A 14968-nucleotide genomic window follows, 5' to 3' on the forward strand; every position below is an offset into this window, starting at 1 on the left:
AAACATCTACTATCATGGAGCATGAAAGGTCAGTATGAACTTCTCGGAATGTGCAGTTCATAAAGGCTGGTGAAATATCACATCATACTTCTGATGATACAAGAATGCAGCAGAAGATAAAGTTGGCTTTTGTTCAGGTGAGCCTAAAACTTATGAAGAATGTGGCTGGCCCTGAGAGGGTTACAGGGGATGGCTTGTTTTGACCAGACTACAAATAACCTTCTCAAATTGAGGAGAAAGCCAGCTCTGTGTAGATGAGGTGCTTGAGAAATAACTTTCCATCTCATCACAGTCCCTGAAGCCAGGCCATCCTCCCTAGAGTGACTGGGATTTCAAATATCTTCATTTAAAAGGCATCAGAGCACTTGGTGTGCTCCTGCTGGCAGGTGAGATCTAGCACTTCATGGAAAGGTTAGAGATTCATTTGTGGTTCAATAGGCACTTTGGGGCTCTAATAGTAACTTGTGAAGCTGGCTGGTTTATAATGTCAATTTTGCTGTTTTAATACTCCAGTAAACTTAGCAAAACACATTATCTGCCCAATCATGGTTCTCCACTTTCTTCTAAGGATGTAAATGTTGAGCCCAGAGACCCACACTAAGCCATGCCCTATTTCTCTTAAGTGGCCCCTGAAAATCCCACCCTACCAGCATGTAGCTACGTGACCTTTGCTCACTTTGTCTTGCTCAGTTCTAAAGGGTCTTGCATCAAGACTTCCCATTACTGCTGGCCAAATTGGTTTAGCAGAGTAAGTTAGATTTTGTTAATCCTCTTGCTGCTGGGCTGTCCTCAAGAGAAGCAGAACAGAAACTCCTGTGTGGATGCCCCAGACATGGGGCAGCTGCATCTGTCTGCTCCCATTTTTAGGCAAGTCTGTGCTGCTTGTTGAGGTTTGGTTCCTAATGTAGATAATGACTTTAACCACCAAGACCTTGGTGATTACTTGCTCTTCTAGGTTGAAGAGCACCTTTCTGTTTTCCCACAAGTGGTTAGTTCTAGAAACAACCATCTTGGGGAGAATTTGCACCCTGAAGGACTGACCACTTTGATCCTCCGTGTTTCCAAAGGAATCCCAGTGACTCAAGGAGCAAGAAGGAAAATAAGGCTGGTTTTAGCATGACTTACTCTAAGGAGATGGGGTGGGGCACAGTCTCTGGCTGTACAGAGCACGGCTGTCTGCTGGCATCAGCATTTGGGTAGTTTCTGTTGGTCTTTGGTTCAACTGGGCAAGTCTGGAAGACTCTGTCAACACTGTCTCCTGCCTGCACTTGCTGTTCTGCCCCATCACCAGAGCTGCTGCTCCCTGCAATGCCACTGGGAAGCTTTCCCTGCCGTGCTCAGCATTCCCTGCCACAGAGCACTCTGCTGGGATGGCAAGCTCTGTTCAGCTGCCAGGCACTGGTTTAACCTTTGGTGTAGACTATACACATGATGTGGTCAAGGTTTCCCAGCTGGTGGACAGGAAAACTCTGGGAAGATCAGAGGGGGCTTCCTCTAAGCTGAGAAGTGCTGCTCTGACCTCAAGACCAAGTTGTGAACAACTGAAGGAGCATATTGGGAAAAGCAGCCTGCTCCTGAGAGATCTCACACAATAGCTAATTTCTTAGCTTTTCTTTATTTTAAGGATGGCTGCTTAAACTGGGGTCTCTGAGCCATGAACTCCTGTGAGGGCCATCAAAAGGCGTCTACACAACCTGTGGCTCGGGAGGGCTGCTGGTGTTTGAGAAATTTGAGTTCAGTTTGTGAAGGATGTCAAACACCATTTCAGTCTTCAACCACTGGGTTGCAAGGAATTCAAGAACTGGGTCCTGTTGCAGCAGGCAGGGATCTGTCCACAGCACAGTGCAAGGCTGGGCTGGGACGGCTCCTTCTCGCCCATGTTTGCTCTCTGCAGGCCTTGCTCAAAGTTCAAGCAGCAGTTTAACAAAGTGGTAAACACTGAGGCCAGACAGAGTCTTGGGGTTGGATTGGGCCATCCAAAGTTAAGGTTTAGTATACAGAATTAAGACACTTCCTTTCTAGGGATGTCCTAGTTTCTTTGCTTGGGATGCTGTGACTAAAATAGCTACAAACAGCTTGGAACAGAGTCCAAAAAGTGTTGCAAGTAAAATCTGCCTGCTGCAAGTGTTGATAAGCAAAACTTTCAGTGCTGGGCTCCCTTCCCCGGGCTCCTCATTAGCCAGCAGTCTGTCTGCAAGACTTCCTGGAGTCCCTTCAGTTCTCACTTCCTCGTGGCTTCTGGAGGAGCAGCTCACCTCAGTGCAGCCTTCCAGGAGCTTCAGCATTGGTCTGACATTCACAGTTTAAGTTCCACCACCCTCTGAATGCTCTCAGTAGTATTTGATTTGGGGGATTTTGGGCTGAACACCAGTCCTCCTAGAGCTCTTTTGGCACTGGGGGTACAAGTGAATGTGTCAGGAGCAACGAGGCACGATGACTTTCACCTTTCCTGGGCAATCTGAACTAGTGAAGGATACAGCTTAGTCATAGGGATATCTTTTCCTGCCAGGTGTGAGGCAGTATGGTTGCTTCTGCACTGGGGAAGTTGCCAGAAGAAGGGCCAGCAGGAAACCACGTATGAATTAGATCCTGGTTGTCTGTCCAGCTGCCTGGGAAGCTGGTGGAAAGAGAGTCATTGGAGCTGTTGTAGCACACACTAGTTTAAAGGAAAGCTCTGGTTCATGGGGCAAAGCCCTCTGAAGGTGAAGGTTCAACACCCATCTGTCTCGCTGATGGTCCATGAACCTCACTGGGCTGGGACCAGTCAGAGGGCTGTAGATTGTTCAAAATCAGCCTTGGTGGGACAGAGCAGGGCCTGCAACCAGGTGTGCAGAGTGCCCCAGGAACATGCCAGCTGTTGAGGAAGGACAGTGTGGGAGTAAAGCACTTTTTACCCAGCTGAGCAGCATGGGACATCCATACCAGTCCAGACTGCATCACTGCTTCTGCGCCTGTCACCCAGCATGAAAAAGTGACCTGTAAAAGTAGTAAAGTGTGTTTTGCTGACTGCACTGCTGATCTCTTGCCCTTCTTTTCTTCAGGCTGTAAGACTGGAAAGTACCTACCAGAACCGCACTAGATACATGGTGGTAGTGTCCACCAACGGCAGACAAGACACGGAGGAGAGCATCGTGCTAGGAATGGATTTCTCTTCCAATGACAGGTACTCAGAGTGTCCACGTGGGCAAGTCCTTGTGCTCACCCCCACATCAAGTTAACTGGAGAAATCGCTGTCTGGTGTCTTGTGTTTTTTGAGGATAGGCTGCATCAGCTTTTCTAGCCTAACATTTTTCTTGAGGTCCAGAATTGCCTTTTTATTTCTTGAGAGGAGGTGGTGTGAAAGCAACAGTGCAGGTCAGCATTTCCCTCATTCCTCCAAGCCTCAGGCTTCTGTCAGGATGTTCAGTGCCTCTGGATGGTAAAGTCCCCAAGCCCTGCATCTGCACACCAGAGACAGGGACAAACTTCATGCAAAGAAAGAAAAAGCTGCAATTAAAGAAGCTGGACCTCAGGGTTCAGGAGAGCAGGTAATAAGAAAGGAACTGTCAGGCATTCCTTTGCCAAGGTCAAGGCACAAAGGCCTGATGGCAGTGTTGGGGTTGGTGATGGCAGATCTTGCACACCATGTGCTGTCCCCAGGCAGCAGTGTGTCATCAGGGTTTAGTGCTTCTGCTTCATTCATTTAAATTCCTGCTGACCTTTCCACAGGCTGCAGAATGTGGCTTGGAAGCAGCTTGTACTGCTGGAGGGGCTGTAAGCCAGGTGACAGCAACCCAGCAGCTTCAAGGGCAGAAGTTTCACGTTTAGAAGGGGACAGTGGGCACTTTGGAGAGGGCATGGAGGCACATGACTCTTAAAAAGAGTTTTAAGTAAATCTTGGCTTCTATTGGCAGACAATTATCTGGATATTCAACTTTGGAAGTTTTTGTACTCGTGCTTTCTTCCAGCACAGCTGCTACAGGAATGAGTCTTGCTTTTGACACTAGTTGGAATAAATTACTTCCAGGTAGTTAGTAGGATCAATAGAAAATATTTTTGAACTATTTGGTTAAGAAATCGCCTTCCAAACATTGCCTGCTGGTCACAGCAGCCACCATGCTTTGTTTGGATGCTGAGCTTGGGTGATGCCTGCTAAAATGGGGGACCAGCTTGATGCTGCCCCTGGCTTCTGTCTCTGCACATGTGTGCACAGCTGTGACTCAGAGATGCTCTTGCCTTGGGGCAAGAATAACTTGTCCTTGCACAGGTTGCTGTGAGCTTGGAACTCACTGTTGGCTGTGATGTACCAGCAGAGCCACCTTTGATAACTGAGAGCTCACTGGTATTCAGTCTCTAATAACATAGCAGGGTCATTTTAGCTTTCTGCTGGGGTTCTGGATGGTCACTGTGATCTGCCCTCCCCGAGCCCACTCGGTATTTATAACTCCATGTAGACTTGTTGCTATGGTCTCTGATAAGCGCTCGCTGAACAGTATCACTAAAAATACCCCAGCCACCTTGGGAAGCCTTTTAAAAACACATCTTTCCATGAGCTCATCTCATGTTGTCAACAGAAATAGCTGCATGCTGCAGTGTCTCCTGGTGCTGGGCACCAGGCGTGTGCATTTCCAGGGCTCCCTGTCTGACCCTCCAATGCCTGGTCTCTCCTTCTTCCCGCTCTTCTCTTAAGCTGGAGACTGGCAGGTGTGATGGAACTGATGGAAATTTGGAAGCATCTGGCAGGAGGCAGTGCTGCTCTGATTATGGAGCAATTCTGCAGCTTTATGAGATTCAGCTCTTTCCATTTAACAACCTAGAGCAGGTTGTGTTGGGTTCCCCCGCCCCTGCCTTTTTTCCATTGCTTAGTTTCTGCTTTTAACTTGGCTTTTTGCTCAGTCTTACAGAAAACTGAGGGGACTGTGAGGGCAAAGAGAGCAAAGCAGCTGAGAGAGGAGTGGGATTGCCAGGAGGTATCTGTGTGGGATCGCTGTTGTGCTCATTCTTGAGGTGTGGGAGGGCAGAGCAGGGTCAGAAGTCAGTCACAGGTGACAGGCTGTGATTGCCAACCTGCCATGCTGCCAGTCACCCTGCTATTGCACTGCTCTGCTCCCAGTCCCCAGCAGCTGTGGCTGAGGGACAAACAAGAAAATAAAACTGTGGATTGCAAAATCAAAGCTAGAACCAAACCTCTTGAGCCTGAGAGGGATTAATCTGTAAAGAAAGGCTTGAGCTGACCGAAGCACAAAGTTCAGTGTTTTTTGGATCCTGTTTGCTCTTCTCCTGGGTGTGTTAACCCTTTCAGCTTGCTTGGAAGGATAGTGATGTACCCTGAATCTGGTTAGTGATCCTTGCCAGGCCTCTGTAGAACACCACTGGCACTGTCACAGAAGCAACAGTGGGATTTTTTTTTTTTTTCTAATGAATACAAAAATATGCAACTATTGCCATGAAATTAGAATGATAACATGGTACTGTAGTAGATAGACTGACTTTTTCTTTCTCACTGCAGTAGCACGTGTACAATGGGCTTGGTACTGCCACTCTGGAGTGACACCTTGATCCACCTGGATGGGGATGGGTGAGTGTCTTTTGTGTGTTCTATGTTAATACAACTTAGAACAAGGTGGATGAAGGATTCCAGTGCTTGCAGAGCCCTCTCAGGTGCAGCAGCCCTCCTCTGTTGCCCTGTATCAGGTTAGTAGGCTCTCAATCACAGTGATTGTGGCAGGAAACACCAGTAATTGACTTATCTGTGAATAAACACGCACTGAGACAGTGGCTTATGTGTGTGTTTAAGCTGGAGTAAAGGAGCTTTTACTGGCGAGTGGGTGTGTAGTGAAAGCTCCTTAAAGGGATCCTATTATGTGTTCCTCCATCATGCTTGCAGCAGGCAGCTCTCAGCCCAATATAAAGCAAGAATGATGTTTCCCTGCCAAATAGACACCTGACTTGCAGACTCCTGTTTGTGCCAGTTACTCAGGCTGTCCAGTGCAGTGCATGGAATGACTTTTCTTTCCTTGGTAGCTGCCCCAGGATCTCTTTAGCTGGACTCTGTTTCTCCCAGCTGTGGCACTGAATTTGTGTTGCCCAGGTAAACAGCACAGCCCAGCACTGTCCCACTGTCTTAGTTTCATTCCCCAACAGCAACTGCTTAAAGAAGTTATCTTAGAGCTTTTAGTGTGCTATTTTGAGCTGTTTGCTAGCTGAACTCAGCAGTGTATGCATAGGGCTAGACCTTTGCTGTTCTAATGTGCTACAGACTATCAGTTATTAACTAAAAAGTGACTTCTGGGACACATTTTTACTGTGCCTTTTTTCTTCTTACCAGAGGGTTCAGCGTATCAACAGATAACAGGGTGCACATATTCAAGCCCGTGTCTGTACAGGCAATGTGGTAAGTACTTACTGCAAGCTATCCCAGTGATCCTTTTTCCAGGTGTTTTGGCTGCTTAAGCTCTTAAAAACCAGGTGCTACTTAACATTACTGTTATCTTGAGACCTACTTTAGCAGCCAGAAGTTTCCTTCAGAGACAGGGAAGGAAGTGTGGTACCAAAGGGAAAAAGCCATGTAAGTGCTGATGAACAGCAGCTTTGTCTCAGCTGAGGGCAGGAAGGAATAGTGTAATTTTCTTTGCAATGGGCTGCTGCTTTGAACCCAAAGTCACATTGCTTTGAGTATATGTTTGAAATATTTTGAGATATGTTCATTGTGATAGAGGAAAGAGAAGCTGCTTGCATTTTTCTTTCCTTTTAGGGTGGTTCATGTAGTGATCATGAAAGTATTTCTGGCTCGAGCTTCTTTGCATGGCAAAAATACATTGCCTGTCAGCGATGCTGCTGTCACCCCAGTGATTTTGACCTGGATCCTTCTGATCCCAGTCAAATATTTAAAATAAGCTAAAAATAGGGAGAGGGGGATTTGTTTCCCAGCAGCAGCTGAAGAAACTTCTGACATCCCTCATGCAGTGAGAGAGGGCAGACACATAAACATCTCAGTGCAGTCCTGAGTCCTTGATTGTGCATGTCTGAATCCTGGGTGTCCCTGCCCTGCACATAGGACAGCTGATGGCACAGTAGGAGCTGTCAGCACCCTGTCTTGGACACAGACTCTGTGCATCTTATTTAGGGCTTGGGTATTTGTAGCAGATTTTGGAACCAGAGACACGAGTGCCTCTGCCCTCTGAATTGTGAGCACCTTCACTGCTATCCAAGCTTGTTTTGGCATGCTTCAATTAAGACATGCAAGCTCTGGCAGCGTGTGGGAATCCACAGCCTTGCAGGACAGCCTCGTGCACACTGCCAGGGGTTTGTACCAACTGATGGGACATGAGCAGCATCCTGGATTTGGCTGCTGCTTAGTGCTTGATACCAGCCTGAGGAAGAAATAATAAACCTACAAGTGTTGTTCCCTTGTTAGGTCTGCTCTGCAGAGTTTGCATAAGGCTTGTGAAGTGGCACGGAGCAACAATTACTATCCAGGGAGCCTCTTCCTCACGTGGGTCAGTTACTATGAGAGCCACATCAACTCTGATCAGTCTTCAGTCAATGAGTGGAATGCCATGCAAGATGTCCAGTCCCACCGGCCCGACTCGCCCGCCCTCTTCACAGATGTGTAAGTCTTGCTGCCTCTGCTGAGTGTTTGACTGTCCCCAAATGAGGAGAAGGTTTCCACAAGACATTGCTCTTAATTAGGGATTAATAAGGAGAGGCTTCCTGTTCATGTAATAAGTGGACTCGTGGTTAGGTAAACACCAGCACTGGAAGTTTAGCCCTCCTGGGGCTCCCTTGCGTCTCCTCCTCCTCTGTTTTCAGTTTAGTTGTTTACCTTGGGCTTCAGGCTTGCAGACCTTTGCTTCTGCAAGGTAAGTCCCATGTTACTGGTGAGAGAGGTGTGGTATACCTCGGCCTTGTCTCTGCTGGTTTTGTCCTCTGGTTCCAGGCCTGGAAAGAACAGGTTCCTCTGGACTTTGCTCTTACACTGGCATGTGTCTTTGCACATGCTTAGGCTAACATGGTCTTTTTACCCTTACTCAGTTCATTTTTGTAAAGTGAAGTGTTTGTATATGGGCTTCTGAGCCTGTGAGCTCAGAAACATCCTCATCTCACCCATCTGAAACACCTAAGAGTGGGTGCAAAGAGTAATGCAGGTTTTTGTCATCCTGAGGTGCTTAGCAAGGACAAAGTTGAGGTTCCAAGATACCCAAACATTTAGTTGGAGGTATCAGGTGATAGATGGTCCAAAACAGTGGCTGAGGTAAATGGGTAGACAGTTCAGAAAGGCAAAATTTATAGGCTGTACCAACATTCAAGGTTTACCACTCCTGTCAATAGTATCTGCTGATGGTACTGATACCATATGACCTGGAAGGTAGTCTGTGACCAAATGTGGTGCCAAGTGTGAGGGTTTTCACTTGCCCATTTTGTAATTACTTCACTGGCCCCAGCTGCTTTCCCAGGATAATAGTGCCTTTGGTTGATTTATGCTCCCAGATATTTCCTGTTGCTGGAGTCCAGTGAGTGAATAATGATGCTAAGCAGTTGTTCAGCTGTGAACAAGTCTTCACACTTGATTGTTTTTTAATGTACAAGGCGGGTGGCTGAAAAGTCTTGGCAGGCTGACAGATTAATATTTTCTTGTAGCTTTTTGTATATAAATTTTATCTCACCCACCCTTTCCCTGGTGGCACCTTGAAATTGAATGATTTCCTTGGGACTCTGAAACAGCATTCTCTTAATGAAATCATGAAATAATGCATGAGGTAAAAGAACCAGGATCTTCCATGATTTTTATTTTTGAACCACCAGTTGAACACTTGTAACATGCATGCCCTCCCCAACCTGGCAGCCTTCCAGAAAAAGGAAAGGTGGTGGGAGATGTCACTGTTGAGTCCCTTCTAAAGATGCTGTTTGAGCCAGCTCTGTGCTGCTGCTCTGCTGCAGCTTCCCCTGGTGTTACTCAGGCTATTTTTGCAGCTGGTGATAAGGCTTCTGGCAGCAGAGGCGGGAGGAATGCAGAGGCTTAGCTGCCCTCGTCTCTCCATGTAAGGAGTTTTGGAGCTGTTACCTTTCCAAGAAAGGTAGGGAGAGGCTTAGATATTGCTCCAGAGGGTATAATGCAGCCTTCCCAATTTAAATTTTACCAAATACCAGAGGTTCTCTGAATGACTACAATGGATTAGGAGCTTTCAGTTGGTGGCTTTCATATACTACTGTGAATCTAAACTGGGCTTTACTGTCACCTGAATTCCCTCCAGCTGAGGACATGCCTGGGGGAAGTGGTGTGAGAGTTTGAGACTACAGAGAGTGTGCAGTCTATACCTATTTTAAAAGTGTCATGAATCCTGTTTGTTTTCCCTCCCAGTGACTCTGTTGCTTTCTTCTGACAGCCCAACTGAGAGGGAACGCACAGAACGTCTGATTAAGACGAAATTAAGGGAGATCATGATGCAGAAAGATTTGGAGAACATCACCTCAAAAGAGGTGAGTGGTGAGGGTGCAGGAAATGCTGTTGTGCAAACTGAAGAGCTCTGTGCTTCATGCCATGAAGAAAGGCCAGAACAAAAGCTTCACTTGACTTCCTTGTGTCCCTCCTACCTATGCAGATACGCACGGAGCTGGAGATGCAGATGGTGTGCAACCTACGGGAGTTCAAAGAATTCATTGACAATGAAATGATAGTGATCCTTGGGCAGATGGACAGCCCCACACAGATATTTGATCATGTCTTTTTGGTGAGTCTGACAGTGAATACAAAAGTAGACACTCCTAACACTTTTCACTATGAGTTGGTTGACACAAGTGCCCGTGGAGGAAGCTAAAGGAATTCTGAAGGAGAGGTTGGTTTCCTGAGGTCACATGCTCTTAAGCAAGACAGTAATGAACAAGATCAGCCTGGCTTTTTGGCTGTTCTAAACTTTGTCATGTAGCACCAAGCTCTAGATCCTGTACTTACAGGATGGAAGAGACAAGGTCTTAATTCTGACAGATTTTCGGAGCTGTTTCCATTGATGTAAGACCAATTTTGTGGCTTTAACTGTCCAAGGTACTCATATGCCAAGTTCTTATGTTTGTGAAAGACATAACTACAGCAAAGAGGGAGGGGAGCTGTGTGACATCCAGGTGGAATGACGCTTTTGTAACATGGAAAGCTCTGAGTTTGTGTGATCCAGGAGGAACAGAGTAACATAACAAAGAATCCTGGAGATAAGTCACTTAAGGAAACATAAACATTTTGCTGCTTAATGTTTTGCTTGCTTAGTTGCTGCTGGGGCCTGTCTTAATTACTGCAGCTGGTTCTGGTGAGTCAGCGCTCCACTGGATTTCCCAGCCCCGGAGCCACGGACACAGGTTTGGTTGGGCTGTCTAGCCTGTGAGGTTGGCTCAACTTTAAACAAAGCCATTCCTCTTGGACCAGCTGGTCTTTCCAAATGGAGAGGGCCTCTCCCAGTCTCCAGCTCAGAAGGGATGGTCTCTGTTAATGTGAGCACTCCCAGGATATCATGTTGGGGTAGAGCCAGGAAACTTGGAAGTACCTACGATGTAATGGATTTTTTTTTTGCAGACTATGTGTTATAAGGAGAGGGACCTGTTACAGGCTTGGGACCTGTTACAGGCTTATGGTGCTGGCCAAAAGCTGTTCCAGGGTTTGGAGTCTTGGCTCTGACAGCATTTAATGGGGAGAAAACCTTTCAAACAAGGCTTGAAGGCAGCACCAAGAAGAGCTGTGGTTAATGTGTGGAATAAAAGTGTTTGCAGAGCAGCTGCTGTGGTGAGGAGCAGTGCTGCTGGGGCTGGGCACCAGCTTCACCCAGGAGCATGTGTGCTGCAAGGCAGGGTTTTGTTGTGAGGGCTCAGAAAGGCAAGGAGCTGTTTCCTTCCAGGTGGAGGCAAGAACCCTGTGGGATCCCATTTAAGGAGTGCTGAAAGAACTAAGCAGGAAATAAGAGAACTGATGATGTTGGTAATTGTGGATCAAAGGACAGGAAAAAAGGCTTTCACCCCTGCAGCATTGTTCTTCCTACCTGTGGAAACTGATGGTTCCCAGGCCTGAATTAAATTGTTCTTCCTTGACTGAAAGAGACAACATTAAACTGAGTAAATATTATAATCTTATAATATTATAATATTATAATCTGGATCATCTTTACATTTGGGAGCCATTTTAGGGCAGGGAAGCAGAGAGCTTGTGCGCCTTAAATTTTGAAGGAAGCATGAGTAGTTTCGTCCTCAGTGAAGTTTGTGTTTGAGCAGGAAGCAGGCAGCTTGGAGGCCCTGTGTGTGCTGCAGAGGAGAGGGTTACCTAGCCAGGGTTAGTTAAATGTCTTCCTTTCTCTGCTCACACAGGCTTTGAACATGGAGAGAAGAGGTGAAACCCAAGTGAGCTTAGGTGTTGCTGCCTTTGATGTTTGAGACAGGTGTTCCGTGCATGAAGAGCACCTGGATGGTTTTTAAATGCAGGCAGTTTCTGTGGAGCAGAACTGGCACCAGCCTCCAGGGAAAGGGTGGAGTGGTCCTGTCTTGCTGAGGTTGATTTGTCAGCAGTTTGCAGGAAGTGCCAACACACAGTGCTGGGCTCTTGTTGGCAGAGCTGCTTCTTCTTTCACAAGGGATCTGGTTAATGGGGTGAGAGAATGTGCTGAGCATCAGTTCTGGTTACCACTTGTGTACCCCTGTGCTCAAAGGACCCCCAGCTCTCCAACCCTTTTCTGGTCAGCTTCCTCCTCTGGTTCACTGGTGACCACCCCTTCCTCCACCAGTTGCCTGGCCATGCCTTCCTTCTGCCTGATGTGCCCCTTTGCATGTTTTCCCTACAGGGCTCAGAATGGAATGCCTCCAATTTGGAAGATTTGCAGAACAGAGGGTGAGTAGCTTCAGGCCATCAGCTGAAAAGCAAGAGCCTGGCCTTAAAGCTTTTCTGTGTAACAAACTCTATTCCATACCTGCTGTGTAACCTGAGTCAGTCTTAAGGGTTTGCAGATCCAGACAAGCTCTTGATTCCTCCAAACTCCTTGTCCCACAAACAGGCACCCTAAAGTAAAAGAGTCTTACTTCTGACCTTGACTAACGTCCCCCAGGAGAACAAAGGAAGGCAGCAAGCTCATAGCTATAAGTAGTAAAAAGCTGCAGTTACTGAACTGGATGCTGCATAGTTGGCTCTGTGCCCTCGGCCCCAGCCTATGGTTCTGGACTGATTACAGAGGCACTTCGGACCTCCAGGCTGTGGCAGGAAGGAAAATGTGGAGAAGAGCATTTGTTCCTCTGAGTGGGGCCCAGTAGGAAGTAAAGTCCTGTAGCTTTCAGGCTGAGCAGGTTCCTCTGTTTCCTGCCATTTCTACTTTTCAAGTTTGGATTGTCCTTTCTCTAGACCAGGTGGTTATAAACACCAAGATTGTGCAATTAAATAATTATTCATGAGTTTGGCTTATTTGTGCCAAACCAGTGGAAAAAACTAATCGTGCTGCTGAGCTGATAGTGTAATTCTGTACCTCAGAAATGCAGCCTGGCAGAATTGATTCTTCTTGGTGAGCTCAGGGTCTGCTGTGGTTTCCTTGAGTCTGACAGGTCCTACTTGATTGCCAATGATCTCATACCTGCTTGGAAAAAGGGATGTCACTCTCTTGCAGTGCCCTTGATATCCCAGCACAAGTGCATTTCATAAGCATCTTACGAGTAACCCTCAGGGCTAAAAATACTGAGTGCTGTGTACATAAATACCACATGCTTTCTCTTGCAGTTTCCTTTCCAGAAAATTTAGGGATAAGAAATAAATCCTCCCCAGTGGCTCATTGTCTGTTGCATCTCTCTGTAGTTATTTTATGCGTTTGTTTAGCTCTGGTGTTACTTGGGAGGCTTAGTCTTCCACCTTCCTGTGGTTTTGGTACAGCAGGAGAGATTCACAAAGAGGCTTGGAGAAAGTGTTCAAACACTAATTGCAGGAGCCCCTGTGGCACAAGTGTTGCTGACATGTAGAACAGAGGTGGTGGGCAGTGAGACCTGACATCGTGCAGAGGAAGTTTCTATCCATGGATCTCTTATCAGGCTCTGAAGTGCCCAGCAAAACCTATTGTCTGTGTTAGCTGCTGCTTCCTTGCGTTAATTCCTGGTTTCCCTGGTTTTGTTCAAGAGTGCACTTCCAAATGCCCTTGGCAAAGCAATGCCAGGCTGCAGTGTAGCAGTGGGACATCTCTCTGATCTGGCTGTGTTTCTGCTGTTCCCATGCAGAGTACGGTACATTTTGAATGTGACTCGAGAAATAGATAATTTCTTCCCTGGGCTCTTTGAATACCACAATATCCGAGTTTATGATGAAGAAGCTACAGATCTTCTGGCTTACTGGAATGATACCTACAAATTCATCTCCAAGGCAAAGTAAGTCTTTTCAGAAAACATAACACATTTAGAAGATGTATACTAAGCGTTTTGTTTTCCTATTGATTCTCTTAACTGCTTTTCCTCCTTGCCTACCTAGCATCACAGCATTTTCATTTTGTGGTTTGCAATAGAACATCTCTGTGCTAAAGGCTGCCCTGAACTGGCCAGTATGTCTCTGGGATGTGTTTCTGAATTGTGATACCACGTTTGTGGTACAAGTTCTCTTTTCACTTGGAATACAGCTTGATGCCAGTTGGCCATTTGGGCTGAGCTCAAGGATGCCACACTAGTCTTCAGAGTTTTCCTATATCTCTGTGTTTTTCCACTCTGCAATAACAGCTTCAGAAGAGCTGTTGTAACAAAATCTCTTAGGAATATTAATAAGACCTTATTCTTCAGTTTCTTTGTGTGTCTTGCTCCAGTTTGTAAATTGGATCACATCCCAGACTCCAGCTGTGGCCACAGTGTTGAAAACATGTTTGATAAAGCTCCAGTAAAGAAGCTGCCGTTTTCTTAAGCTTGTCAGATGTTTCTGTTTCATGATCCTTTTTTGTTCTTTCTCCCACTTCAGGAAAAATGGTTCTAAGTGCCTGGTGCACTGCAAGATGGGAGTGAGTCGCTCAGCATCCACGGTGATTGCCTATGCCATGAAGGAGTATGGCTGGAACCTGGACAGGGCTTACGACTACGTGAAGGAGCGGCGCACCGTCACCAAGCCCAACCCCAGCTTCATGAGGCAGCTGGAGGAGTACCAAGGGATCCTGCTGGCCAGGTGAGTGGAGGGAATGATCCTGATTATCCTTGTTGAGGCCTAACTTCAATGGTTGGCTCCATTCTTTTAGTCAGAGCTTATATCAGTGTGTTGTGCAAGCTCAGGATCTTAGGAGACGTTCTGTCAGCTGAGCCTGGGAAAAGGGGTGTAACAAGGAGGCTGTTTGACTTCTAGGATGTTTGGATTTTGGAAAGCAGCATCCCATGAAGTGTTATCTGAGTGCAGCATTCAGAGCTGTGCAGGCTCCAGCAGAGATAAATGATGTCCCTGTTGCTTGTAACATCACTTGGCAGGGAACTCGCTTTGTCTCCTCACAGTTCCCTGTTGAACATGCCCCTCCTCAGCAGCTGGTCTGGTTTTATTTAGATCTCTTTGGTAAGTGTTGGTGTGAGGGGAGGGGACAGGATGTTCTGTGCATTGCAACAGTGGTGTTTATCCCTGCCTGGAGTCCTGAGGCTGGTCTGGAGCTGGGCCTGGGTATGGACAAGTGTGTTGTAATCTCAAGCCTATCACCTGACTAGCAAAAAGACATAAATATTGCATGTTTCTAGGCTGTGTTAAGCAATGTCTTCACGTGATCAACAGGAAGGAGGTAGTGATACTCTTGTTTTGCCAGATTATGGTATTTTGTTTGGGATCCTGGTGTGCTTTGCCTGGGAGCAGATCTGCAGCAGTTACCCAATCTGAACCTCCTGCTGCAGGAGGTGGCTCTTAGCAGGTTTGGACCAAAGTAAATAGTAAATTTCAAAGATTTTTAGTGCCATTGGGAGGTGCTTGCTTATTGTAGAATGATTTAGGTTGGAAAATAGCTTTAAGGTCGAGTCTAGCCATTGTTTTATATGCTGT

General features: G+C 46.6%; 1 protein-coding gene across 3 annotated transcripts in view; it reads left to right on the top strand.

Annotated features, from left to right (window-relative positions):
- Nucleotides 1-14968, top strand: part of SSH2 (slingshot protein phosphatase 2) — a 90587-nt gene that overhangs the window by 64296 nt on the left and 11323 nt on the right. For all 3 annotated transcript variants that reach the window (XM_056506849.1, XM_056506850.1, XM_056506851.1), the window contains 9 exons: nucleotides 3042-3163; nucleotides 5489-5557; nucleotides 6308-6373; nucleotides 7397-7591; nucleotides 9366-9459; nucleotides 9582-9710; nucleotides 11793-11839; nucleotides 13201-13347; nucleotides 13922-14122. In XM_056506849.1, coding sequence (XP_056362824.1) covers nucleotides 3042-3163; nucleotides 5489-5557; nucleotides 6308-6373; nucleotides 7397-7591; nucleotides 9366-9459; nucleotides 9582-9710; nucleotides 11793-11839; nucleotides 13201-13347; nucleotides 13922-14122 — 1070 coding nt within the window. The remainder of the gene's footprint in view (nucleotides 1-3041; nucleotides 3164-5488; nucleotides 5558-6307; nucleotides 6374-7396; nucleotides 7592-9365; nucleotides 9460-9581; nucleotides 9711-11792; nucleotides 11840-13200; nucleotides 13348-13921; nucleotides 14123-14968) is intronic.

The sequence above is a fragment of the Oenanthe melanoleuca genome, chromosome 19, assembly GCF_029582105.1.
Source record: "Oenanthe melanoleuca isolate GR-GAL-2019-014 chromosome 19, OMel1.0, whole genome shotgun sequence".
NCBI classification, from domain to species: Eukaryota; Metazoa; Chordata; class Aves; order Passeriformes; family Muscicapidae; genus Oenanthe; species Oenanthe melanoleuca.